This window comes from Hibiscus syriacus, unplaced genomic scaffold, assembly GCF_006381635.1.
Source record: "Hibiscus syriacus cultivar Baekdansim isolate YM2019G1 unplaced genomic scaffold, ASM638163v2 tig00111238_pilon, whole genome shotgun sequence".
NCBI lineage: Eukaryota > Viridiplantae > Streptophyta > Magnoliopsida > Malvales > Malvaceae > Hibiscus > Hibiscus syriacus.
In genome coordinates this window covers 954,357-981,548 of record NW_024063030.1, presented here as the reverse complement: position 1 = coordinate 981,548, position 27,192 = coordinate 954,357, and the positions used below count along the sequence as shown (strand labels likewise).

The 27,192-nt window shown below is 33.8% G+C and overlaps 3 protein-coding genes and 2 pseudogenes across 5 annotated transcripts; 4 read left to right on the top strand and 1 right to left on the bottom strand.

The window, feature by feature from the left end:
• Nucleotides 1-119: 119 nt before the first annotated feature.
• On the top strand, nt 120-2,448 carry LOC120156999 (uncharacterized vacuolar membrane protein YML018C-like). Of its 2 annotated transcripts, none has more exons than XM_039168264.1 (9): nt 120-262; nt 489-884; nt 959-1,173; nt 1,276-1,346; nt 1,457-1,555; nt 1,640-1,757; nt 1,976-2,111; nt 2,266-2,342; nt 2,377-2,448. In XM_039168264.1, exons 1-8 carry the CDS (start codon nt 182-184, stop codon nt 2,326-2,328), a joined length of 1,179 nt encoding a protein of 392 aa, XP_039024195.1. In that variant the 5' UTR covers nt 120-181; the 3' UTR covers nt 2,329-2,342; nt 2,377-2,448. The 2 variants fall into 2 exon arrangements, with proteins under 2 accessions (XP_039024195.1, XP_039024196.1); XM_039168265.1 differs by having other exon boundaries at nt 130-262; nt 571-884.
• Nucleotides 2,449-5,109: 2,661 nt separating this feature from the next.
• On the top strand, nt 5,110-7,829 carry LOC120156987 (ER membrane protein complex subunit 4-like). Its single transcript, XM_039168255.1, has 6 exons — nt 5,110-5,318; nt 5,404-5,460; nt 6,343-6,496; nt 7,003-7,100; nt 7,226-7,291; nt 7,538-7,829. The coding sequence occupies exons 1-6, from the start codon at nt 5,190-5,192 to the stop codon at nt 7,571-7,573; spliced, it is 540 nt and encodes a 179-aa protein (XP_039024186.1). The 5' UTR covers nt 5,110-5,189; the 3' UTR covers nt 7,574-7,829.
• Nucleotides 7,830-8,440: 611 nt separating this feature from the next.
• On the top strand, nt 8,441-11,843 carry LOC120157193 (annotated as a pseudogene).
• Nucleotides 11,844-13,364: 1,521 nt separating this feature from the next.
• LOC120156977 (probable protein phosphatase 2C 59) lies at nt 13,365-16,516 on the top strand. 2 transcript variants are annotated; one of them, XM_039168245.1, is made up of 9 exons: nt 13,365-13,446; nt 13,773-13,888; nt 14,225-14,352; nt 14,977-15,075; nt 15,168-15,326; nt 15,612-15,698; nt 15,806-15,897; nt 16,111-16,185; nt 16,284-16,509. In XM_039168245.1, the coding sequence occupies exons 2-9, from the start codon at nt 13,812-13,814 to the stop codon at nt 16,461-16,463; spliced, it is 897 nt and encodes a 298-aa protein (XP_039024176.1). In that variant the 5' UTR covers nt 13,365-13,446; nt 13,773-13,811; the 3' UTR covers nt 16,464-16,509. The 2 variants fall into 2 exon arrangements, with proteins under 2 accessions (XP_039024176.1, XP_039024177.1); XM_039168246.1 differs by lacking the exon at nt 13,365-13,446 and adding an exon at nt 13,612-13,641 and having other exon boundaries at nt 16,284-16,516.
• Nucleotides 16,517-21,622: 5,106 nt separating this feature from the next.
• LOC120156919 lies at nt 21,623-22,813 on the bottom strand (annotated as a pseudogene).
• Between the last annotated feature and the right edge of the window lie 4,379 nt (nt 22,814-27,192).

Below are 27,192 nucleotides of genomic sequence, written 5' to 3'. Positions count from 1 at the left end.
ATACATTGTCATTCACGCACATATTGTTTACACCTATTGTTGGTTAATCAGTTTAAAACTCATCCCACGCAGCTTTACCATGGAGCTCAAAGTTTTATAGCAAATTCAAAGCCAATTCAGTTTTTTCCCCTGTTGGATTCAAATTTTCAGTCTCCATCGTTTTGATTGGTAATTTAAGGTGATGGGTTTGAAGTATAATGTTGGGTTAGGGTTGATTGGCACAGTTGTGTTTATATGGGTTTTATCTGCAGAAATAACACAGGTGTGCCACTGCCTATTTATTATTATACACTGTTTCATTTGACTGGCTCATTGAATTCTGAAACTATGATTCATGTTAGATAATTTGAAGATAAGATATTTCATTTGATTTGCCTTTTTATAGGGAAAGTCAAAAGAATTTGTTCAATTTCTATCATTACATGGTCCTTTTGTTTATATCTTTGATGATCAAGTTTCAGCTAATCCTTATTATATGTTGTTTGCAGACAATTTTCTCGGAATACAAACAGCCATTTGCACTCACTTATCTTGGAGTGTCCCTTATGGTTGTTTATTTACCCATTGCAGTTTTAAAGGATTGGATCTGCAACTTGTTTAACGCAAATTTATCCAAAGAACTCTACGATGGCAGCTCGGTTATAAACACTTCGATTGGATTCGATGTCCCTCTTAAAATCAATGAATTGCCCCACAGTGCGGAAGCTAACCTTAAAAGATGCCTTATAACTGACACGGATCTTATTGAAAGAGAAGAGGGGCAGCCTCTAGATTTGAGTTCTGAGAAAGATGGACCTCACTTGACTGAACATGGCAGCGGACCGAGTTCGCGGGACATTTATGTGTGTAGCTTATATCTAGCTCCAATTTGGTTTATAACTGAGGTAACATAATTTTATCAGAATCATTAGTTATACCAAGAATCTTGACTGAACACGGTTACTGTGATGTATTGCAGTACTTATCAAACTCTGCTCTGGCAAATACCAGTGTTGCAAGTACAACTGTCCTGACATCTACTTCGGGTCTCTTTACGCTTTTCTTCGGAGCTCTTGTGGGGCAGGACACTGTAAATGTTGCGAAAGTGGTTGCTGTATTTATTAGCATGACTGGTGTTGCTATGACCACAGTTGGGAAGACATGGGCATCGGATGAAATGCTTACTGTCTCTGAGTACGTCGGGTCTTTCTTTGCTAGTTATTTCAATAACTTACTATCCTTTAATGCGCCTTTTTTGCAATCATTTCTTTTTTATGCATTGTTCATGGTGTCTAGAGCTAGAAGGCACTCCATAATGGGGGATATATTTGGTCTTCTGTCTGCAATTTCATATGGCTTGTTTACAGGTAGGTACTTTCTATCTATCTAAATTGAACACTGGCTCTAATCAATTTAATTCGGTGAGACTGTTTCTCTGCGTTATGCTCTATTACCACCTGCTGATCAACTTATGCAGTTCTGCTCAAGAAATCTGCTGGATCAGGAGAGAAAGTTGATATGCAAAAGTTCTTTGGATTTGTCGGTCTCTTCACTCTTCTAGGACTTTGGTGGCTTGGTAAACAATCCGTTAACTCCTTATACCCCAAGTAACTTTGGGCATAAAATACTCATCTTGGATATTTCTGCCTACGATTTGCAGTGTGGCCACTTAATGCTGTTGGGATAGAACCTCCATTTGAATTTCCACATTCAGCATCCGTTGGCAAATTAGTGCTTGTTAATGGCTTTGTGGGAAGCGTTCTCTCAGATTACTTCTGGTATGTATATCAGCCTTGTTTCACTTTCAAACTAGTTGAATGCTACTAGAACTCGATGCTATCAAACCTTTTTCATTGCCTGAATCCATAACCAACGATAGTATCAGTATCTTATATCGGGATTATTGCTTGGATGGCACTAAAAAATCAATCCAATACGATGGAGTTCCAAAGTTTTGTTCGAGGATTTTAGTAATTGAAAAAAAAAATTGATGCAGGGCACTTTCCGTGGTTTGGACAACTCCATTAGTCGCAACATTGGGAATGTCATTGACAATACCACTAGCAATGGTAGCTGACATGGTCATACATGGTCGACAGTTCTCCGCAGTCTACATCTTCGGGTGCATTCAGGTAGCTTAACCGGTATTATCTCCCATTTTATAAGGACAAACCAACAAAAAGCTTCTTAGGTGCCTGATTGAGCCCTCAACTTTCTCAAGCTTAAAAGCATTCATCAGTGTTGGAGCAGTTCTCTTAACCTGTTTCACCACATTCTTGGATACAGGTATTTGCAGGTTTCGTTTTAGCTAACGTGTCGGACAAGTTTTCGAAGAAATCAGAGCTGTAGCGAGTAGCTTGTGAGTTTCGGGAGAGCCTAAACGTTTTAACTTTTTAGATGTAAACAATGAAACAATTGTAGGTGTCTGAACTGGAGCAATACTCCCTGTTGTTATTCGAGCGTTAAAAGGAAAAAGCATGAACAATAAGGAACAGTCCATACTAACTACGCCCCAATATGTTAATCGGACATGCTACAAACAATTGCGACAATGGAGGTGTTGAAACTTGCTTCTTTTCCCTATTATGTCATGTTGTCGAAACAAACCACCATAATCGCAAAGTTTTAAATGAATGCTTTAATAATAAAAAGGTTCAAACCCTAAGGGGGTGTTTGGTTCAAGGATTGATGGGAATCCCACATTCCCATGTTTAGTTGGCTGGGAATCTCATTCCCGGTAATGTTTTATTACCAATAGCAGATTTGTTGGGGTATATTACCGGGAATGTCATTACCTCCCTTCCCTTAGGTATTGTAACATTACCGGCGTTTTGGACTAAAATGCCCTTAAATTATTATTTTTTTTAAAAAATATCCTTCTTCTGTCATTGAATAATACAAATTTTACGAAGGTTAAATTACAAATTTATGCTTAAATTATCTTAAATTTACAAAAAAAAAATCTATAATTAAAATTTTATATAAATTTCAGGGGTTAAAAAAATTTACCCTTTCATTAAACCTTTTTTATATTTTTAATTTTGTAAAAAATATATATAAATATTATGAATTTAATTTTTTAGAGAAAATATATAAATATTTTACCATTTATAATATTATACAAATATATAATAAGGACAATTTGGTCAAATATACATTCCAATAATCTTTTATTCCTTTAACCAAACACGGTAATCTTACATTCCTGCTAAACCAACCAAACACAAAATATAACATTCCCGGTAATCCTATTCCCTGGTAATCTTTTATTCCCACTGGTAATCTTACATTCTGTGAACCAAACGCACCCTAAAGGTAGAATAAGGAACACCATATCAAGACACCCAAAACAACGAAATTTCGGATTTTATCGCCTGAAAATTGAACAAAAATCATGTTTAATATAAACAATATACTTGTATGTACATTATCAACTAAATATATTAGAATTTAAAAATTTAAATTTATTTTTAAAATATTTTAATCGAACCCTTCAACCATTATTCTTGATTTAAATAAAATTTGCCTCTTATTTTAATTATCTATTTGAGCATTAAATGTCAGTTCACATATAACATAAAATAAATAGATAAAATTTTAAATACAACACTGTGTGGTTCTTATTGATAAGATTAAGTCAAGGCTACACCACTGGTCAGGAAAACACTTAAGTAGACTTAAATTAGTCAGAGCAGTTATGTTTAGTGTTAAATTATTGGTGCAGGCAGTTAATTCTGCCTCAATCTATTATGAACAAGATTGAACAACTTTGTTCTCGATTTTTTTGGAAAAGATCTGATAAGGTAGCTACTGAAGCCAGAGTAAGCTGGGAGAAGATTTGTTGCTCGAAATCAGAATGAGGGCTTGGTATAAAGGACATAAAAAACTTGAAATAAAGCGTGTATGATGCAACTAATCAGAAATATCCTTGCGAGAGAGGGTTCTTTGTGGGTAGCTTGGCTCAAAAGCTACATGTTAAAGGAAACAAACTTTTGGCATATGGAAGTTGGTGTAAATACTAGGTGGTGGTTAAGTAGAATACTTAAACTGAGGACTGAGGCTTCTCCTATTTTATCTACTGGAGCAAAAAAGGTAAGCGAAATATGGGAAGAGATTCGAGTGAAGGGTGCCAAAGTTTCATGGCATAAATTGATATGGTTTGCTCTCCACATCCCAAAGCATAATTTGATTGCTTGGATGTCTATTGGACATACTTCCAACTAGGGATAGGCTGCAACGTATGGGGCTTGTTACTGATGGTAAATGTGTTAACTGCAGTGAAGCTTTGGAGACAAGGGATCATTTGTTCTTACAGTGCCCTTTGGCTACTTCTTTATAAGAGGATGTGTTGTTCCTTAACGGCTTGAGGAGATAACCTTTGTCATGGGAAAATCTGTTAGCTTGGGCTTGCGGTGCTTGGAAAAGTAAGCCCTTACTCACAACAATCTTGAAGCTAGCTTGGTGCGCACTAACTTACACTCTGTGGGAGGAAAGAAACCGAAGGTTGTTCCAAGGCTGTTCAAGAAATGCTGATGAGATACTTAAAGCTATTAAGGAAATTGCAGGTATACAATTACAGGGTAGGAACATAAATAGATTAGATAGTATGAATATTACTCTTTGTAATCATTGGGGTATAGTTTAACCGATATTTTTGATTTTGTAAGTAGGACGTTCTTATGTTTTTAGGATAATGATTGTTTTTTGTAGCATAACTATGCTTATTTGGGTAATAAAATGAATTATCTAAAAAAAAGTAAATATATTTATATATATACCATATAAATAATTTAAATCTAACATATTAAAACTATATCACACTATCAGTTTTTAATAAGGTTATTTCTTTCTTTATAACGTGTCATATTAAAATTATACGTACAATGGTTGTATAGTGTTTAAGTTTTATTTATTTGTTTCAAATATTTGTATTAAATTTAAATTGATATTTAATGTTCAAATTAATGATTAGTGTAAAAGAAGAATTTGATTGTTTAAAAATTCAATCAAAATGATTTAAACTTTAAGGACGTTAAGTCGCAATGTAGGGCTGTCTAATGAATTAAACCTCAAGTGAAATAGACGTGAAAATAAACAATAAAATACTAATCCAGCAGTCATGAATTCAGATCCAATGAGAAGGTGCCCTAGGAGCCCAAGCCTAACCCCAAACCAGAAATATTGACAGAAAAGAAAAAGAACAAAGAAAGATGGAGAAAGGCAAAGGAGTAATGGGGTCCGGCCGAAGATGGGCCGTTGATTTCTCCGATAATTCCACCGCTCCGTCGTCTCGTGACATCCCCGATCCCCTCGGCTTCAATCGTGCCTCTGTGGATCAGGTTTCCTTTCTTTTTTTGTTTCAATTTTCTTTAATAAATGCATTAACTTCCAATTTTTATTAGGTTTCACTTCGTATTTTGGCAGGACGATTCGACTGTGAGTCGCCAAAAGAAGGATGCTGAATCCAATTGGAAAGCTCAGGTACTTTTTTTAGTTTCTTACTATTTGTTTTATTTTTCTATATACGAGAGAAGTAAGAAGATGCTTAATTAATGGTTGAAATTTATTTTATAAATTGGTCCGCAAACTTCAAATCAATTATAATTAATTTTCTTTTGGATCTTAAAGATTTGAAGTTTTCAACTTTGTTGTGATTTAACCATGGACGTAGATGAAAATCAATGGATTACTTTCTAATGGATTTAAGTGAGAAATTTTGCAAGTTATGAATAAGCATAATGGATGTTTAGGTCCTTTAGGATAATAAATTCAGATTGAGTTTCAGCATCTGGGTTTTTTCCTTGTATCTAGGGGTGTTACTAGGTATGATTGCCTGACATTCTCTGAAGGGTACATATGATATTTGTTTCTGTATTACTCATCCTAGTTTACTGTATTTATATCCGAGGCGTGCTCTGAAAATAACTTGCTAAGGTCTGTGGCAGAGCAGAAAGCTACTACCTATGTTGTGATGAATGGATCATCAATGTTGTTCCTTTATTATAACTGTGACCCTAAATCACTTCTGAGTTCAGTATGTATGTCAGAGTTTAGAGTGCACTGAGTTTATATTTAACGAGAAGAGAAAGGAAAAGCATGGAACATAGATGTCTTCTCTTCGTGCATAATTGAGAGTTGGTTTTTGGTTTAGGTCTAGTGATTGTCTGATGCACATATGAAATACTATTTGAAGGCAAGATATAGTATATCACACTAACCTTTTAGTTGGTTTAGGTGTTCCTTTAGGTAAGAGTTCACTTTTTGCAGTTAATTTTATTAGGTAAAAGGAGACGTACATTATTATAAGAGGTAACCTGTCAAAATCTGATATTTAAGATTATGCTTATTTTTACTGTTGAACAGAAAGCTTGGGAAGTGGCACAAGCACCATTCAAGAACTTGCTAATGATGGGCTTCATGATGTGGATGGCTGGAAATACAGTGCATCTCTTTAGCATTGGTATCACTTTTTCTGCACTTTGGCAGCCTATAAGTGCCCTTCAAGGTGTTGGGAAAGGTAAGTGGCCTCTTACTACTAATCTTTCTCTAATCCTGTATTATTACATTGTTGTTTCCTTTTGATGTATTCTTTGTTATTTGCGATTTGTTCTATTTAGTTTTGATTGGTTCAATTGTCAAAAGAGGAAAGAATAAGGCGCCTAAGAATAAACCATACCCTAACCAAGGATGAAATAGTTAACCTAAACCATACCCTAACCATGGATGAAATAGTTAACCCTTTATAATTATATTGTACAAATGAATGCCACTTAAGCATTCAGAAGAAACCTATCTGGTATGCTTCTATAGTAGCTTCATTGTTTTTGCTCCATATATGCTTGGCGTCTCTCTCCCTTTCTGTCTAGGCTCACTAGTCAATTTTCTTCTTGAAAATTGTATAAGATGCATAAGAAAGATAACCTAAAAATGTTAAGGTTGTGCCCAAATGCCACCTAAGGCTTGGGATGTTATGTCTGCTATTTCCATTTCTAAGTTGATTCATCTGAATTTCACCTTTTGCAGTTTTTGAGCCTTATAAAGACAGTAAAGTAGAACTTCTTGGACCTAAGTTGCTTTTCATTGCCCTTAACTTGGGTGGTCTAGCACTTGGTGTTTGGAAGGTGAGTTGCACTTTCCTTTTCTTAAAGTTCCTAACGATTTTCTCCTTTGAAAATTATTGAGCATAAGGGAACAAAACCCGAATTATCTAATATTGTGCATTGTGTTTGCTTGGTTTTTTTGGCAGCTTAACACTTTGGGGCTTCTTCCAACACATGCATCAGACTGGGTGTCATCCTTACCCCCTGCTCAGGTTGATCAGTTTTCCCTTTTTCATTAGTGCAAAGTTTATGTTCAGTTCTTTTCCCTATGGTATTTTGCACAATCCAGCAGTAAGGTTTAAGGGGTCAGGGAAGGGTCAGGATTAATGAATATTTCATCTGATCAAGTAAACATGTTGTGATGCTATTGGATTTAGCAGATAAGCCATTTAATGCTATACCTGGTGTTTTACAGAGCCTTTTTACTAATTCTAGCTTTAAATTGATAACATTTTCAGGAGGTAGAGTATTCGGGAGGAGGCATTCCTCTATAATAACGTATTTGTTCATCGTTGGCTCCATGATCAATTTATGGAGGCAGTGAGTGGACTTAAGGGAAGGCTGGTGGAACTTGTGACGTTCTGTTCTGTTTTCTTTAGCTGATGGAGAACACTACATATTTTTATCTTAAACTTTATGAAACATGTCGCATGACATGATTATGAACATAGGTTTGTTTTATTTTGCGACTTGAGAACGGATTAACATCAAAAATAAAAAATTATGTTCGAGGTAATATTTTTCTTATTATTGGGAAATTTTGATTTTGTGACAATAATAGTGAATTTTTTTTATTAGTCCGGGTTGATTATAAGGTAGTATTTTGTCCAAATTTTATTGGCCAGTTGATAATGAATGCACATAGTTGCTTGAATCCGGAACCTTCAAGGAGAATAATATTCATTTTAATTATTGATGTCACTTGATGAGTTCAAAAAGTGGAGTTTTTAAATTTAAAAAATGATATCAAAGTTATTTGTTTTATTTATTTGTAAAATCCAAAAATTGTTTCGTGTGAATTTGACTCTTTAGAAACTATGATAGATCCAAAAATATTTTTGAGGTAGACCGAGTGATTAGCAGAGACAAAAACCTTAGTTGATGTAAAGGTAACATTGTTTTGATGTGGTGTAATGCTTTATTCTTGTATTTCGTTAGCTATTGCCATTATGATCCCACCAAGGAAGAAAGGAGAAACACTTAAAAGGCTCAGCTGAGTTATTGGTAGTAATACACTAGCAAAACAATGACAAATTATTGGGTGGCAAAGGACCATAGACATGATCATAGTAAACTTCTAATATTTCATTTGTTTTCTTCTAACTTGATTGAGTATGAAAATTAAAATTAAGAAAGGGGAAATGGACCCAAAGAAAGAGGAGATGTATGATGATAAGTGGTTAACCCATCAGTCTCTCACTTGCCGTGGGGACATAAGAAAAGACCCCAAGCCACCACCCAATGCAAAAGCAACGCTTATTGGCTTGTACAGGCAAACAGGATTCAAATCATCAAAACCCGTCACTAGCAAAAGATTCCAACTATACTAATGCATTACCCACTACCTTGACTTATGGCATAGGGGGCGGTGAAAACTTGCTAGTTTCCAAGCGCATAACTGAGGATTTATTTGTTTAATCAGTGTTCACACAACAAAGTTGAGAGGCCCTAGTGCTTGCATGTCTTAGCAGCATTGACAATGATAACCAAAAACTTTGACAAGATTCATGGAATTTCCAAGCAACTTCAACTAGTATATGAGTGATGGTGTTTATGAGTTGGATAAGATCATGTATAAAATTTGATTCGATCTAAAACATTAGCTTTAAATTTTGTCCAAATTTATTCATGTTTATAAATAGTTGATCCAAATCCGCTTTTAATGTGTCTATATTATTTTTTAAAAAAAATACTTATTCTATTTTAAATTTGATATTTTTATTAAAACTTCATTTCATCAAGTTTATTTATTATTTTTTATACAAGAATAATTTAAACTATTTATAATATAGTACTATATATTATAAAATTATTTTTATATGATATAAAAATAATATAAAATTATATATATAAATTTAGAAAACGAGTCTTGAATGTTGAAGATTGAAGTCCATTTTTCAGATTTAAAATTATCGTCTAAACCCTTTCAAACTTTCAAGGCACATTCAGACTTTAGATCAATAAATCAACCCATGAACAAGTATATATATGAATAATTAGTATAATGAGTTTACCTTTGTTTTCACTTATCTATAATGATTAATAGGTAGTTATGTATTTCATTTAATAATTATTTATTTAAACAATAATTAAAAACATCTAATAGTTTTTTAATCCGACTTGTTGAATTAAAAGAACTACACCTAATAATTATAATAAAAATATTTCTATTTTTTTTTTAAATAAGAGTGATTCTGATCTATTAACGAATGTAGCAAAAGATATTATCTTTGACAAATAACAATCCTTCAATTATTTAAGTTTCTAAATATCTCGTACAATACTCCTCAATTGTTTGTTAGGTGACAATGTTTTGGCCATTACCTATCTTAATTAGGAATGATACAATGCTTAGCTTCTTAATTAAAAACATCTATTAACGCTGTCAGTTGAATATCTTTTAAAAATATTTTTTATGGATTATGGCATCCCCCCTCCCATGTAATCATGTTTGTATTCAAGATTTTAGCCTCAATTCGGATACATTAAATTTTGCAAGGCAATTAAGAAATTAAAAGAAAAAGGCTTTAATATATATATATATATATGTATGTAATGCAAAAATACTAAAAGACAGATAAAGAAAGCTACTTGGGAGCTTGATCGTTGTCGTAAAAATTATAAACAATTTTCCAGATGCCTATGACCAAAGGCTTTGGCCCTTTCCATTTTCATTTTAGAAATTCATAAAAGGGAAGCCCACCATGTTATTTATTTATATTTCATATTAGCCGGCTGCTGATAAATAAAATAGATCAAACCGTCTGAACACAATAGTAAGAGTATAGTTTGTTTGATTGGGTAATAAGCAGGAGCATGGGTGCCACTATCGTTTACCTCTCTGCTTATGTTGTTGTATGCCTTATCTGCTCTTTGAAGGAGGGCTATGCCTTCGCCTTCGGACGAAAAGCAACTGTAGAGAGCCATACCATCCCCTCCTCTATTTGCAGCTCTGCAACCAAAGGTTAATTAATTCCCTCTCTCTCTCTCTCCCTTTATCTCTTATCTGCGTATTTGTATTCTTGATGCATGGCTTCCACTTTCAGCATTGGACAATAGGTCATCTTTACAAGTCGTTCACAAGCATGGTCCATGCTCTCAACTCCATCAAGATAAATCAAATATTCCCACTCACGCCCAGATCCTCCTTCAAGACGAAGCCCGGGTCAAGTGCATTCACTCGAAACTAGCCAAGAATCTAGGCGAGTCCACCAACATCGACCAGACCGATGCGGCCAGCCTCCCCGCCAAGGATGGAAGCGCGGTTGGCGTGGGCAATTATTGGTTACCGTCGGTCTAGGCACCCCGAAGAAATATTTAACTCTCATATTTGATAACGGAAGTGACATTACATGGACACAATGTCAGCCTTGCGCTGGAAGTTGCTATAAACAGCAGAACCCAATTTTTGCCCCATCACTGTCCTCAACATATTCCAACATTTCATGCACCTCACCGACCTGCAGTTCACTCATTTTTGTAACGGGCAATACGCCTGGATGTTCATCAGCGGCTTGTGTCTATGGCATCCAATACGGAGATTCGTTTTTCTCTATCGGAATCTTTGCTAAAGAAAAGCTCACCTTGACACCAACCATGTGTTCGATGACTTTTTATTCGGCTGTGGCCAAAACAATCAAGGTCTTTTCGGTAGAGCAGCCGGGTTGCTTGGACTTGGCCGAGATAAATTGTCTTTAACTTCGCAGACCGCCGTCAAATACAAGAAATTCTTCTCCTACTGCTTGCCGTCATCTTCCAGCTCAACCGGTTTCCTCAGTTTTGGCTACAGTGGCATCTCGAAATCCGTAAAATTCACAACATTACCTACGATCTCCCAAAGTTCATCTTTTTACGGAATCGACATTACTGGAATAAGCGTTGGTGGCAAAAAGCTACCGATTTCCGCCTCTGTTTTCTCTGCTGGTGGTGCAATAATCGACTCTGGAACCGTCATCCCTCGGCTACCACCGACGGCCTATTCGGTATTGAGCTCTGAATTTAAAAAACTGATGAGCCAGTATCCAATGGCACAACAACTTTCAATCCTGGTATCCAATGGCACAACAACTTTCAATCCTGGACACATGCTATGACTTCACCAACTTTACTTCCGTTAACGTGCCTGAGACAAGAATCTTCTTCAGCGGCGACATTGAGGTTCTGATCGACGAAAATGGAATTTTATACGCTAACAGTATCTCACAAGTGTGCCTGGCGTTTGCAGGCAACAGTGATGACAAGGACGTAGGAATCTTTGGGAATACACAGCAAAAGACACTGCAAGTGGTATACGATGGTGCCGGAGGGAAGCTTGGGTTTGCTACAGGGGGATGCACCTAAGTTTTACAAAGCTAAATGAGAGGAAAATTCTTCAAGTTAGCAGTCAAATCAAATCAAAATTCATATGATAAAAAGATTGGTTTAAGATTGAAATAATCGATACACTGGTAAAAATTTTCATTACTCCTCCATACACGGGTATTTCTCTGCTCTTTCCTACCCATATAGCCTCCAGGAAAATAAAATGTGTGCTGCAATTTATGTACAATAGATGAGGTTTTCGTATGGCTTTCAAATCATAAACTACTTTTCACCAAAATAAACATATCCTGCATTCATCTTGGGCCATAATCTGGCTCGAAGCGGCGGCCTATTATTTGGACCACCCGCGTACTTTTTTTTAAGAAACAAAAATCGATTTTATATAATACCCGAAATACATATAGGACACTCAAATCAAGCTAGAGAATTATCAATAATGCTCATTGAGTCAAATCACGAGCTGCATTATTCGTACCTGGATATTGTTATATATATTGTTGATATAAACAAACATAATCCTCAACGATGAGCAATGAAGGCGAAAGCAAGGTAATATACCTTAGGCGAGAGATTGTGTAGGTGTGTGATGAGCAATGAAGGCGAAAGTAAGGTATTATACCTTAGGCGAGAGATTGAGTGGGTGTGTGACTTAAATTTATTGAGTGGACTCAGAAAATAAAGTATACTTCTTACAGGAGGATGAAGTTATGGGTTGTAAACTAGATGCTGAAAGAATCAAAGGTTTGTGATAGTGAATCCCATCTACTGAAAGTATAGCTTTGCTTGTGGGATATATCGTTGCCATTTGGCAACTGATGCTATCTTCCCTGTGGGATAGGATAATGTAGTTAATTTGTAAAGAAAAAGAAGTGAGTATAAAAAAATAATGTATTTTCAGTCTCAAATGTAATCCAATAATATATATATCTCTATTTGCATATATAAAATGGCACATGAAATAGAGTGCAACAATTGCCATGATCTGAGGCCAAGGGAATTGGATTCAATAAATTTATCGTTAGATCGTACGTGGGCAGAGAGAGAGACTATAATCATTAATTACTATTCATTATAAATACCGACACGACTCAATAAGCTTACCTTCAAATTAGATTGGATGTATATGCAACTTATTTTTTATTGATTGATTGATTTCTAAACAAAATATATAGATTAACCTTTTCTATTAATTTAAATTAATAAAAAGGGTTTATTCAATAATAATAGTAATAATAATAATAAGGATAAACTACGTATTTCGGTCACTCGCCTATTAGTTTCTAATTTAGTCTTTTAATTATTATTATTTTTTAAATTATATCTAATATTACATTTTAATTAAGTTTTGGTTATTTATCGTTAAAAAGTTAATAATGATACTAACGTGTCATTATAAAATAATATCATATCAACATTGAAGAATAACAAAAAGAAATGTCACATCAGCATCGCAATTAATTTTTAATGCCAGATGACCAAACAGAATAAAAATGCAACATTAGGTATAATTTGAAAAGAAAACAATAGCTAGGTGACCAAAATAGAAACTTAAGTGATAGGGATCAAATAGGTAGTTTACCCTATAAAGATATAAAAACGAAAGGACGGACTGTATTCTTCTCTGCATGTGCACCACCTGTATTGTTCAACGATCAACCACCTAAATCAGAATAAGAGCACTTGGGTGGACTTGGTCATCTTGCAATACAACCAAACACCTTTCGAAACTTTATTATTATGAGCTTACCTTTGCTTTTCCCTTCTCCCTTCACATTTATTATTATGTATTGCATTTCATTGCCCCTTTTCCTTCTCCTTCATCGAGGTATCATCTTTGTCTCCCTTCTCCAGTATTACGAACTAATATTTCAATTTTTGCATTGGATATGTTCTCCTTCAGTTAATTTTTTATTTGGTTAAGGCTGTATTTAACATGTTATGCACGAGAGTGAAAGCTTATGATCTATGCAAGTTCAGATTTGGTTTTGAATTGGCTCTAGAAAATTTGATTTCTTTGCAGGTTATGATTCATAGTTGGCTCAATTTTAATATGATCCTCCTAATCTGAAGGCTGATCTTTCGTTTTCTTTCATCTGCTAAAATCTCTATTGTCGAATGCATATATTTGCTATTTGCGGATTTGGATACAAGGGTTAAGGCGTCAAAATTTTGATAAACTCCAGTCATAGTATGGGATATCTGAATTCGGTTTTGCAATCTTCAAGCCAGGTTCATGAAGTTCGACCTGTCTGCGGCGGAGGCCTTAGGTTGCTTCTTCTTCTTCTGTCATCATTCTTTGCTTTTATCTAAACTTTTTTGTTGGATTGATGCTCTTTTTGCTTTGCAAATTACTAGCTCTCCCCCCCCCCCCAATTTTTTTTTTTGTTTGGAATGAAGGATAGAAATACTTGAAGTTTGAAGATATGTCCTTCGAAATGATATTCAAGCACAGAAACTATTAGATTATAAGCCACATCAACAAGTTTTTTTCCTAAATTTGATGATTACAAGAAATATATTGTTATTGAGCTTAAATATTTTCTTAAATGATGCAAGGATTTGGACAATATCTAAATTCAAGCTTCCGTATTTTCTGGAAACAGTCAGAATGGAAAGTTCAGCTATGGCTATGCAAGCTCTCCAGGGAAGAGGTCTTCGATGGAAGATTTTTACGAAACAAGGATTGATGGTGTTGATGGAGAGATAGTTGGTCTTTTTGGAGTATTTGATGGTATATTCTTACTCTTGTGCATCTTTCACTCTTATACACACACTCTTGCAAGCATGCATGAAATGCATAACTTACTAACATATATAGGAAAATACTTTGTAACATCTGTATTGATTATTATTTCTTCAATGATTGATCAATATTCTCCTATGCTATAGACTTATTTCGGCTGGTAATTCTTTTTCTCTGTTCATGATCTCTTTTGTTTAAAATTTAAGCCTTCCCCCCTTTAATCCTGCTCTAATCTGTATGCTTAAGTGGTTAAGGTTGCTGGACAATAAGAATAGAAGCCTATACCAACTTGTAATGATACACTGTAGCCTCACCGCAGAGAATGTATCTGAAAAGATTTTATGCAGATTCTTGTATTTGTTGTATGCTCCAATGTGGTAGCAGTACTTGAAGCCATTTCCCAAGGCTGTTAATTGATTAGGATGGAGAATTACCTTGGTCAACTATAAATTTTATAGGCAGTTTATACCATTATACTCTGCCATAAAGTAGTTGGTTTTACCATGCAACAATGAAAATCATATATTCGGCAAGTATAAAACTACAATTGCTGGTTAGTTATGTTTAGTTGCAAATTGTTTAAATCAATCTTTACAAGCATGGTTGTTTCAGGTCATGGAGGTGTAGGGGCTGCTGAATATGTGAAGCGCCACCTTTTCAGTAATTTGATCAAGCATCCGAAGTTCATATCTGACACTAAATCTGCTATAGGTAATTCACTTATAATAACTGTATCATAATCTGCTATAAGTTCATATCTGGTCATTTGTTAACTTTTCTTTAAAATTGTTTCCAACCTCCAGCTGATGCATACAATCACACAGACTCTGAATTTTTAAAATCAGAAAATAACCAGAATAGGGATGCTGGATCGACTGCTTCAACGGCTATACTTGTCGGTGACCGTTTGCTAGTTGCAAATGTTGGGGATTCCCGAGCTGTTATCTGCAGAGGGGGCAAGGGTAAGAGTCGTGGGTTTCTTTTTTTCCTTTTGTTTTTCTTTCTTTTATTCTCATCACATCTCTGACAACACATGAAGTTGGCTTTGGTTTTACATGGAACATAAAAAACTCACAAGGCTTCTATTTTTTCTGTATAAATTAAAACGCGTTGAAACAATGTAATCATATATAATTGCTCTCACCCATTTCTTGTACTTGAGAATTTGTTGTTTATCTTGTTAATGGGTTATTTGGTTACTGAATTGAATTTGTTACATGTCTTGTCTATCGTTTGTCCTCGTTCAGCTATTGCTGTGTCTCGTGATCACAAACCCGATCAAAGTGATGAGCGACAACGGATTGAGAATGCCGGAGGGTTTGTGATGTGGGCTGGTGAGGGTTTACATCTATCCATTTCTCCTTCCTGTCCTGTGTTCCTTATACTTTCCATACTCCTTTTTAATTCTTCTTTTTATTGTGGCTGAAAATTATCTCTGCAGGAACTTGGAGAGTGGGAGGCGTTCTTGCTGTTTCTCGTGCATTTGGTGACAGGCACTTAAAGCAGTATGTTGTTGCTGATCCAGAAATTCAGGTCTGGTTGGAAGACTTCGTTGAAATATGCTTGAGTTCCTGAGATGTAAATCATACAGCTACATCATAATTAAAGATAGAAACCTGTAATGCACAAACCCAGCATGAAACTTTATAGGATTCCAGATGATTATGATTTATATGGGTATTAAATATTCATTTTGTTCTAAGATTTCTATTGATTTTTACCCAATATCACTTCTTGATGTTGCTGGAGGAAAAACTTGACAGCTCTCTTGAGTTCCTTATACTTGCAAGTGATGGACTGTGGGACGTTGTATCAAATGAGGTAGGAAACAGTTTGTTTACTTAAAGATAAAGCCTCATCATTGACGACAGTCGAAGAAACAAGTGTAGTTGATAACCGCAAGCTTTGCCTTTGATCAGGAGGCTGTGGCAATGGTGAAGCCAATACATGATCCTGAGCAAGCAGCAAAGCAGCTGATGCGAGAGGCATCCCAGAGGGGTAGTGCAGATAACATCACTTGTGTGGTGGTCCGTTTCTTGGTCAATCAAGGCGGTTCTTCTGCCAATCTAGCCGGTTCTCCTCGCAATGTTTCTGCGTAAGCAAAGCATAACCCTTGCCACCCAAGGTTTTAGGTTTTGGTTCACTAACCGATTGAAAACTGAGGTTAAACATAAACTTCAATAGTAATAGTTAGTCAATGAAACTATTAAGAGTACGGGTATGCATGAGGAGAGAAGGGATGTACATTACATCTGTTACATAAACGATGTGCACGTGTAAATGGCTTCCAAGACTTAAAAGATAAAACTCTACTTATGTATGTTGTAAATGTAGTAAAAGTTATGTGTAATAAATGAATTTTTATCAAAGTCTCATCTCATCTCTGAAATTTTAGGTTTTCTCCCAAAATCAATCAATTTCGTAAATTATGTTACCATACCATAAGCCCCCCCCCCCCCAATATAAGATTTGTGGATCTATATACAAATCCTTTACCACTGTACTTGTGACCATCCATTGAAAAATTTTATATAAATATATATCTGTATTATTGTTTTCACCCAATTCTTGAGTATAATAAAATCCAGTATTTATGAGTTTTAAATTTTTGTGTAACATTTTTCATACTAATCAATTATAAATTCAATAATACAGTAATAATTGAAAATGAAAACATTTATTATGAAGTACTTAAATAAAATTGAAAATGAAAACATTTATTATGAAGTTAAATAAAATTGAAAATAAAACCATTTATTGTGAAGTTAAATAAAATTGAAAGAATATTGAAAAATGATTCTAATCTTTTTTATAAACTAAGAGTGATAAAATACATATTAGGAAGAAGAAAAATTCACTGATATTTTTCAAGTTAGCTCTTAACGTTATCATACTTCATCAATAAAAATATTGGCCCATCCAAAGAGAATTAATTTTTAAAAAAATTAACACGAATCAAGCGACTTCAGTGGTAAAAGAATTGTTATTATTCATTGAGATCTCGAGTTTGAGCACCATGAATGTCAGAGGTGTGATCATTCAATGTAAAATGATTGAAAGTTATCTTTGAACAAATATTATTTTGTATTTATCTCAAAATAATAAAAATAATAATTAAAAAAAGTTGAAATGTTATGATTTATTACCAAATAAAAAACTTTTAAAGGTGCTATTGAAAAAATATAAATTTTTGACTCATTTGATCTCAAATAAGTAAAAATTTGAAATAATAGAGTTTAAATTGGTGAAGAAAAAACTATTAAGAGCGTTATTGAAAACGTAAAAAACGTGGAAGTTTTAATAAATATATTTCTTATACAAAGTTTTTGTTTATTGAGAAAAACTGATAAAAGAGGATTCAGATCATCAAGAAGAGTCAACAAGGCAAAGCAGCCATTTTTGTACGACGAGCGAACCTCGATGTTCATCATCATCATCATCCTCGATCCCAACTCAAAATCAAAGTGAAAAACATAACCCTGGATAACAAACCAGAATTAATGGCATGTTAACATAAAAATTACAGCCGAACATCAAGAAAGAACTGAGCTTTTTGCCATTACCTAGGACGAGCCAAACCTTTGATATAGCTTCTTCATCGCCCTCTAATTTGTTTAACACCATTGTTTCTCCATGGACACAAAAGAGACAGCGAAGAAGAGGAGTTCATATTTTTGTTGGGGGGGGGGGGGAAGAGTGACGACGCTGGACCTAACTCAAGCACCAGAAATGAGCAAGGTGGTGTGCATGCCCATCTTCCATGCCTTGCTGTTAAATACTTCATCAAATGGCTTTCTTTATTGCTGTTTCTGTCCCGGTATTACAACTTGGATGGGGTTGTCAAGGAATATATATTCGGGTTAAGTATACGGATGGTATCCGATTATAGTATGCTAATTTGTTTAGTCCCAACTATTAAAAGTCATAAAATGCTTCTCTTACTATAACGCATTGCTTTGTTAAATTCCCCCGACTATAAAAAGTCATAAAATGGTTACCCGACTATTCATAAATTCTAAACTAATCCTTTTCTATTAAAAACTTTTTAATTGTTAGAGCTAGACATTAACTTACTGATTGAAATATGATAAAATTATATTTTAATGATGTCCACTAGCATTGTCGTTGCTTTTAAGCATTGTCTCGACAACATAATGTTTCAAGAACTAGCTCGACGACATAATATAAACAGAGATTGGACCTACAAAACACACTTCAAACGGTTCTTAGATAAATTTTTATCATATATCGGTCAACAAGTTAACGTTTAGCTCATAAGTTCATTAATTTTGTTAACTTATAAATTATTTTTGCATATTTCTTATCGGTTATTTATATTCATCTTCTAAATTTTTATAAGTTACACTATAATATAAAATGTTACGTTCAATCTTATTATATATATATATATATATATATTAAAATTGATAATTATGCGTGCAGTGCAAGAAATGTTGAACTTGATCCCCAAGGTTTAAAATTGTTTATTATAACAAATAGAATCAAATCTCTTCAGTAGTGAGCCACCTAAGCCGTTAATTGTTGAATCACTTTTATAAATGGATTGTCTATTTCAATCAATTTTCTAGTTCGTGATCGATTACTTGACGGTCGTGAAAGAGAAAAGAGGAGGGAACAAATATAATACATTGATTATATTTTCTTTACAATTATTATTAAACACAATTCAACGTTTTGAATATATTTTTCTCTACACTAATATTACTGTGATGTGAAATATTATTACGTTAAATTATTGTTTCACTTTTAATTTGCGTTTGGATTATATCACTTAGGTTCACACTTCATATTATTTAATTATGTTGAGATAATTATAACACATTCCTAAATTTATTTAGGGATATGATAATTATTTTTGTCACGTGTAAAAAGGGTACTTTCTAAAAAAGTAAAACCATCTTATGAAAAATGTATGATTACAAAGTAATATTTGTTCTAAGTACTCTTAATCATTTGATAATGAATGCTCAATCACCCTTACAGTCGCATGTGCTCGAACCGATGACTTTTAAGAACAACAACAGTTCCTTTAACCCCTGAAATAAATTGGTTCGTGCTAATTTCAAAATTTAAAAAATTGAATTTTGAGATTTCGAGAGTAGAAAGACAGTTTCCCGTCCAACCGACGCACCTCCAACTTCCCAATGCCCCTACCCCACTCCATACTAGAATAAATGAAATTCTAAAAAAAAAATTTGTAACGCTTGATGAGTATCGATGAGCTTTAATAGCGATGAAAATTATTAATTTAATATATAAAATTTTAAAGTACCCAACGTATAATTATAAATTAATTATAAATTTAAAAGTAAATTATTTAAAATAAAATATTAATTACATTATTTTCTATAATCGTTTTTTTGCTTAAATGCATCATTGTCCCCTAAAGTATGTTATTTGTACCGAGTTACCTCCTAAAACAATTTTAAGACGTTTTGCCCCCAAACCATTAACCCCAATAGAAATAGAAAGGATAAATTACATATTTAGCCATTCAACTATTTTTATGGTTCTATTTTGGTCACCCAACTATTTCTCTCTCTCAAAATTATCATAAACTTACGATTTGTATCGTTTTGGTCACTAAATTGATTCGATTTGTTTTTAAAATTTGTAATAAATAAGAATTCATTTATATCACATTTTTTACTCGGCACCCAAATAGTCTACCCCTAAATATTTAAACCCAACCAGACTAATAATTTTTACTCGTTTTTAGACCTAATATTTCATTCAAATTTTCTCAAATATTAATTAAAATTTTAGATAAAGATGGTACAATCAAAATTAAATTAAAAGAAAAAAAAGTTTGTCTCATAAAAAGATGACAAGCAATAGACACAGTGAACCATTTTTTTAATGAAGAAAAAACAATAAGCCCCTTTTATTCATGGTGCCTATATTCTGATGTTGATACCTTAATTCATTAAATTATTTATTATTTTTCGAAAAATTGTTATCATGGCCCCTTACAGCAGTCAATGTTTTTAAGTAAAACCACCAACTCTTTTCAAGTTTATAATAATTATTGGGTTTATATTGTGTAAGTTTTCGTTCATGTATCAAATCATCGATATTTATTTATTGATCTACTAATTCAGATCAGTTATTATAAGATTTATTATAGATGTGATCTTTTTGATCTAATTTTTTCATTCGCAACTATAGAATTTGAACCCTCTAACATTATTTAAAAGATCTAATATCTTATCTCACTAGACCAATTAGCAATTAGTTTTTTCCTTCGTAATTTTAATAATATAATTTTTTCAAATTAAACTAGTTAAAATGGTTTAATTAACTAGGGTTCATCGCAAAAACTATTAGTGTGAATGTTTAAACATATTAAGTGATTATCCACTAAAATAAATTTAGTATTTAATCTTATGATTTGTTAGAAATATACCGCCTGAATTCCGTTCAAACTTAATAAATAATATGAAAATCAAATGTTATTATATATATATATATATTGAGACTATTAAAATTTGAATTATTCAAAACATAAATTAATTTTTTAATTTTTGTATATGATATCAAACAATTCTAATAGAAGTTCCGATATCTAGAGATGACCATCTAACTCAATTGGTAGAGCACAAGGTTCTTAACCTTGAGGTCGTGAGATCAAGTTCCACGGAGGACATTTCATAATTCGGAGGTCTTCTACGAAAGTTGCTCTCAACCTGATGTTGAGGGGCAGCTTACTATCTTACCTCCCTTTACCCCATTACATATGGGAATAAGGGACAACCATTTTTTAAGTTGGGGATAAAACAATTTTTTTAACACTTTAGTAGCTTTTCTCAACTTGAATCATGATTTTTTTTTCTTACAATATTCTCTAAACTTTGTAATTTTTTTATATTTAATTATTTTAATAATATAAAATTTTAAGATTATATCATTTGACATATTATCGAAATGATAGTTTAGGAACTATTAGCATAGATTACCCTAAAAATATATATATAGTTATGAATTGTTTAATCGGTCCACCATAATCATATTTACGAAGGCAATGCTCCAATGGAGTGACGGATTCAGATACCCTCCCCACTAAAAAAACTCATTAAATCACCACCACCATCAACAATACTCATTTTAATGTTCAAATCCTAACCAGAAAGCAGGTAGAAAAAAGAGCCGCTAATTACATGATGATAAAAACAATGGTAAAGATAAGTTCCCATTGTTAACACCTACTTATACACAACATTAACATTATTTTAACAACACCTTCTTCCCCCTTGGAACCAAAAAGCATTTACCAGCACCTGAGAATTCAAATTTCCAAATTCAACGTGAAAACATTTTCACCGGCGACCGGAGAGGATAGGAGAGGGTTAACTTTAAAACGACGGGACGACTCCAAAGCGGTCGGCTTCCACTTCTGTATCCGTACGCTTCGCGAACCTTCCTTTGATCCTAGGCCGCATCTCTGCGTACGCCTTTCTGGAGGCGTAACGGATCGTCTTCTCAAATTTTCTCCTTTCTTTTCTCTCTGTACCTCAGCACCCTCGCTTCTCTGTCCGCCGGTGATGGCTGCACCACCGTCTGATATGTTGACTCGGTCCCTTTGCTGTACGGGTTTGATATGTCCGTCATTGTGCTTTCATTTGGGACCACCCCGACATCCAACGATGATGATGTTACCTGCAAATCGAAACCAGATAACAAAATTCAAATTTTAATTTAAAAATGATTCCGAAATTTTCAAAGCTCTTTTGCTTACACTGTGACTAATAAAGTTTGGGTTGTAGCCATAAGCAATGGATTTGGATCCGGTGAGGTCCAAGTCGAAGCAGTGATCGTTGACGGCCGGAGCTCGAACACTCTTGCTTTGAACAGGGACCACTCCGTCGGTTCCAGAGCTGTTCTGCTCCTGGGCATCCAGTTTCGAATCCCCGTGCCCGTAGTCCAGATCCAGATACGGGTCCATCGCCGGGAACACGTACTGCACCGTGTTCAAGTTCATGTTGTCCACGACCTTATGGTTAGGGTTGGGAAGAAGCCACGAGGCCGCCTCGGCTTCCTCTCTACTGACGTCATCGTCATCGTCGGGGAAGTAACTCTCGTCCAGAAAGTTAACGACCGCGTTGGGCTTGACGGCAGGAACCGAGTTGACGGACGGGGGTTATGGGAACGCGCTCGTGTCGGCGAGCGAGAGGGTTGGCGGAGTGGATGTCATGGTCGCAGGTTACGCAGAGAGCAGCGGCATCGGCCTTGCAGGTGAAGTGAGCGGGTGCTTGCTCGCATACTTCACACAGCCAAACTCGTGCGTGACGCGAGGCAAGCTTGTTGGTCGCATGGATCTTGGAGTCACAGTTGGAGCAGAGAAACGCCGAGTCAACCCGACAGAAAAGAGTAGCCGTCGCTGATTTGCAGTAATCACACAGCTTGGACGCCATTTCCTGATCTCTCTCTCTTTCTTTCCGTGGGCGAGTTGAGTTTGGGGATGCCTCGGAGTTCAACTTTCCTGAAAATACTTTTGGTGGGTTAAGAGTAACAGTGAAACATCCGGTTCCGTGCGTAGGAAAATTAAACACTACATACAAATAAATATAATATTTTAATGTGATTTTTGTATTTATTGATAATAGCGATAAAAGGGGTTTTTAACTTTTTAGAAAAACATTATGAACTCTGCTCTGTTAGTAGCATTGTGTCTTAATGAAAGGGTTTTGATCAAGCTCCTTACATCTAACTGTATAAACAAACTCAATATAAAAAATTAGAGTTTATAATAAATTTTAACTCGAATTATTCTTAAATTTAACTCATTTAAAGTTTAATCTCGAATTCAAATTAAACTCAAATTTAAATCATAGGTACATGAAAAATGTATATTATAATTAAAAAATAACATATAAATATTAATATTATTAATAATTTAATTTAAAAATATAAATTAAATACATTGTTTTTTCAAGTTGCTCGTAAGCATTTTAATCAGTATCAAATAGTTTATTTCAATTCATTAAGATCTCGAATTAAGTCTATTCAACGTAATCATTAATTAATTTTAGATCAAATCGAACTCAAATATCACGTGACATATCTAATTGCATTTAATACTCTACTTACACCGTCTAAAAGCTTGAAAGTCGAACAATACAAGACACTTCTTATAACCTTCCAAGGTATGGAAAACAAAATTTCAAAGATTAAAATAATTCACAAATATTTGAAATACAATATGAATTCGAAACTGATTATCTAATGGATAATTCTTTACGTATTTCTTTTGAAAGAATTAAAAAACTTCCTACAAATACAATAGATGACACTGTCTTAAATTATTAATTCGAATATAAATTTACAAAAAAATATTAAATGTAGAAGAAATAATACAAACACAATATATATATATATATATATATATATATATATATATATATATATATATATATATATATATATGAAAATATTTTTCATACAAAAATGTAATTACTTTTAGTATAAATTACACTAATAGTTATGGAATTTTTATAACACTTTAATCATTGAAATTAAATATTTTTCATTAGAGTCATTATCATTAAGAAAAGCTTATATTGTCATTAGTGAGTCAAAAAATCATTAATAATACTTGAAGTGACAGGTTAAAAAATGGGCAATCACAGCTCCTTTTGTTGTCCTTTTGGTTTTAATTTGATGATCTCTTCAATAAAAAAAATCATGAAATTATTCTTATTCTTTTATTTCTGTCAATCCAAATGTATTTAAAAATCCTTCCGATCTTCTTAAATTCCAATGATAACTAAAGATAAATCATTAGTTGGCGTTGTCTCAACTCTGTTGGTATTATTTCCTCCTCATTCGGCTTAAACTCCATTGGAGGCGTTATCCGAGATCATGAAGGTAGATGGATTGTAGGTTATCACAAAACAGTGAGCATCACCCATGCTCTCCATGTTGAACTGTAGGGATTATTCATTTGTCTCTGCATCGCATGGTCCTATGACTTCGAGAAGATTCAAATCCAAACAGATACTTCGGCTGCCGTGAAGCTCATCGAAGACGTTGACTCCTCTCCAAGTCCTTTTTCTCTCTCGTTCGAGCTATCAATCAACTGAGACAACGTGCTTGGTTGACCGATCTCATTTGGGTTCCCCGTGAAGGTAATATGTTCGCTAATGGTATTGCTAAACTGCCACTATTAGAATCATATCAGACCCAGCTCTTGACTTTGCCTCCCCCGTCTCTTGAAGATATTCTCAATCGTGATGTCCTACGACCTTTGTATACAAATTTGTCAAAACCTACTTTTTTTTATTTGTCGTTGTTAACAGTAGATTGGACTATGTTGATCTTTTAGTCAAACATAATCTTCCCTCTGTTGGAATTGAGCAATAACCACATTTAGGGACGGTAAACTAATATAATTTTGTGAATTTTACACCACACCCACTCTAATTGGGGCGAGATGGGTATAAGTTAGTAGGTAGTGGGTGGATGTGGATATAAAAAGTCATACACCGTGGGTAAGAGATGGTTTAGGGTTTTACCCGCCCACTAACTACCCACAAAAATTTTAAACCATTATGAATTTAGGAATAATTTCATATATATTATGTAAATCTTTAGATTTTATAGGACAATACTTGTAATGTAACCAAATGTTATGGTATAAAAAATTTTAGAATTGAAGACCAATGTGATAAATATTACATGAAATTTGAGAATGTTGTGTCAAATAACAAAAATATTATGTGTTTGTCATTTATGTTTCTAGACTTTAATTATGTCTTTTATTATGGTGTTTTATGTGTTAAGACATTGGTTTATTTTAAAATTTTGTGTTAATTTTTAACTAAGTTAATTCATGGTTAATTTTATTAAGCTTTATAATGGGCATGTTTGTTTTATGTTTTGTTGCATTTTGGTAGTGGGTGTGAGGTGGATTGGAGAACAAACCCATATGAAAGGGTGTAGATTTATAAATTTTAGTCGTCGTGAGTGATGGGTAAGTGGTGGATACAAAAATATTATATGGGTATAGGGATGAAGAAAGGGATATCTGTACCTTCGCCTCCCGTTTGTCATCTCTAGTCATCACATTATTCACAAAAAATTAATCTTTCTAACGACTGTTAATGAAGAACATTATAGTTTTTTTAGAAAGAAGACTTGAATGTGTCACACTAGGCTTTTTAATAACAGTGACCAAAAATATATTAGAAGTTTAATAGCTTTAATGTAAGTTTTAAAATTTTAATGACCAAAGTCAAACTGACACAATAGTTGAGTGGGTAGCAATTTAGTTTATCCTTATGATATAAGTGCTTGCTTGGCTACGTTCAGTACAGAGACAAAAAACGGTCCGAGTCAGTTTGGGCTGTTTGGCTACGTTAAGTTGTGACAATGCGTGTTCGAGGAGTCTATCCAGTGGGTCATGGGAAATCGTCGATTCGCCAATGGAAGAGAAACACGTGGACAAAGCTTAGCCGAAAGAGGACGATTTTAATTCGGGCTAAAAATTTGTGGGGAGGGAGGAGAGAGTTGTTATTTTCGATCAGTAAGGTGGGGCCCACGACCCATGTCCATGCCTATGCATTGTACATAGGTGTAGAGTAGGAAGGGAGCTTTTCCCGTTGTTATGGTTCATAATAATAAAGAATTATTATTTGATGTATATTTTTGAAAAAAAAATGTAAATGATTTTAATGTGATGTTATTTGTTATGGTTATTTATTTATTTACTTTTTAAAAAATATAATATCGTTTGTAGGATTATTGATTTTTTTATTAATATATCAAATAATAACATAATAAATAATAGGCTTAAATATCAACGTTAATTGTATTTTTTTTAAAATAAAATTTCTTTCATATTATATTTTTTGTAAAATTGAATATCTAAATGGATTTTTTAATATTATCGTTAATTGTTGATTTGACACTTATAAAAACTGATAAAGTACATTCTTAACTATCTATGTTTTTTTTTATCAATTTGATGATTAAAAAATATTTTATGAGATTAATGATAGCTTTTTGATATATTTTAGGGCTAAACAAATAAAAAAAATCATAAACATAAAGGATTGGAAAAGTTATTTTGCCTTTTTTCTTGGTATCAAGTTAACAATTAAGGGGTGTGTTTGTTACTGTATGAGAAAAATAACTATCACCTTAGTAATTATACTAGCATACAATGAATTCTAATTATTTAGAAATAATTTTTTAAAATAAAATATAATTTTATCTTAGCTTTGACAACCAATTAATTATACACAATTTTATATTTTAAAATAATATTGGTTATAAAATCAAATAATATAATCACTCGTATAATTAGGGATGGTAAACAAGTGGGTCAAGTGCGAATACTCCCTCTCTTATCCTCATACCCAACTAATATTTTCAAATTCACTACCCGCCCACCACCCATTATGGGTAAAAATATTCAAATCCACACCCGTCCACGCAGGTATATTCTCAAATGCATCCCAAACTCACTACCCAACTGGAGACTTATTTTGCTAAACCCGTCTGATAGTAACCTTAAGTTATACATAAGCAACAAACATAAAACAAACACGTCTATATAAAGCATAATAATATTTAATTAAATTATAAGTTATATCTTTTACAATATTAAGATTTATAAATCAGTATCTAAAATTATACTTAAATTCATAATGATCCAAAATTTAACGAGTATTTAGTGGGCGGGCGGATGCGGGGCGGGTAAGGTCTCAAACCCATCACCCGCCCTATCCGCGATGAGTTCTACTTTCTAAATCCACACCAGCCCACTAACCACTAAAGTTATACCCATCCCGCCCCAATTGGAGCGAG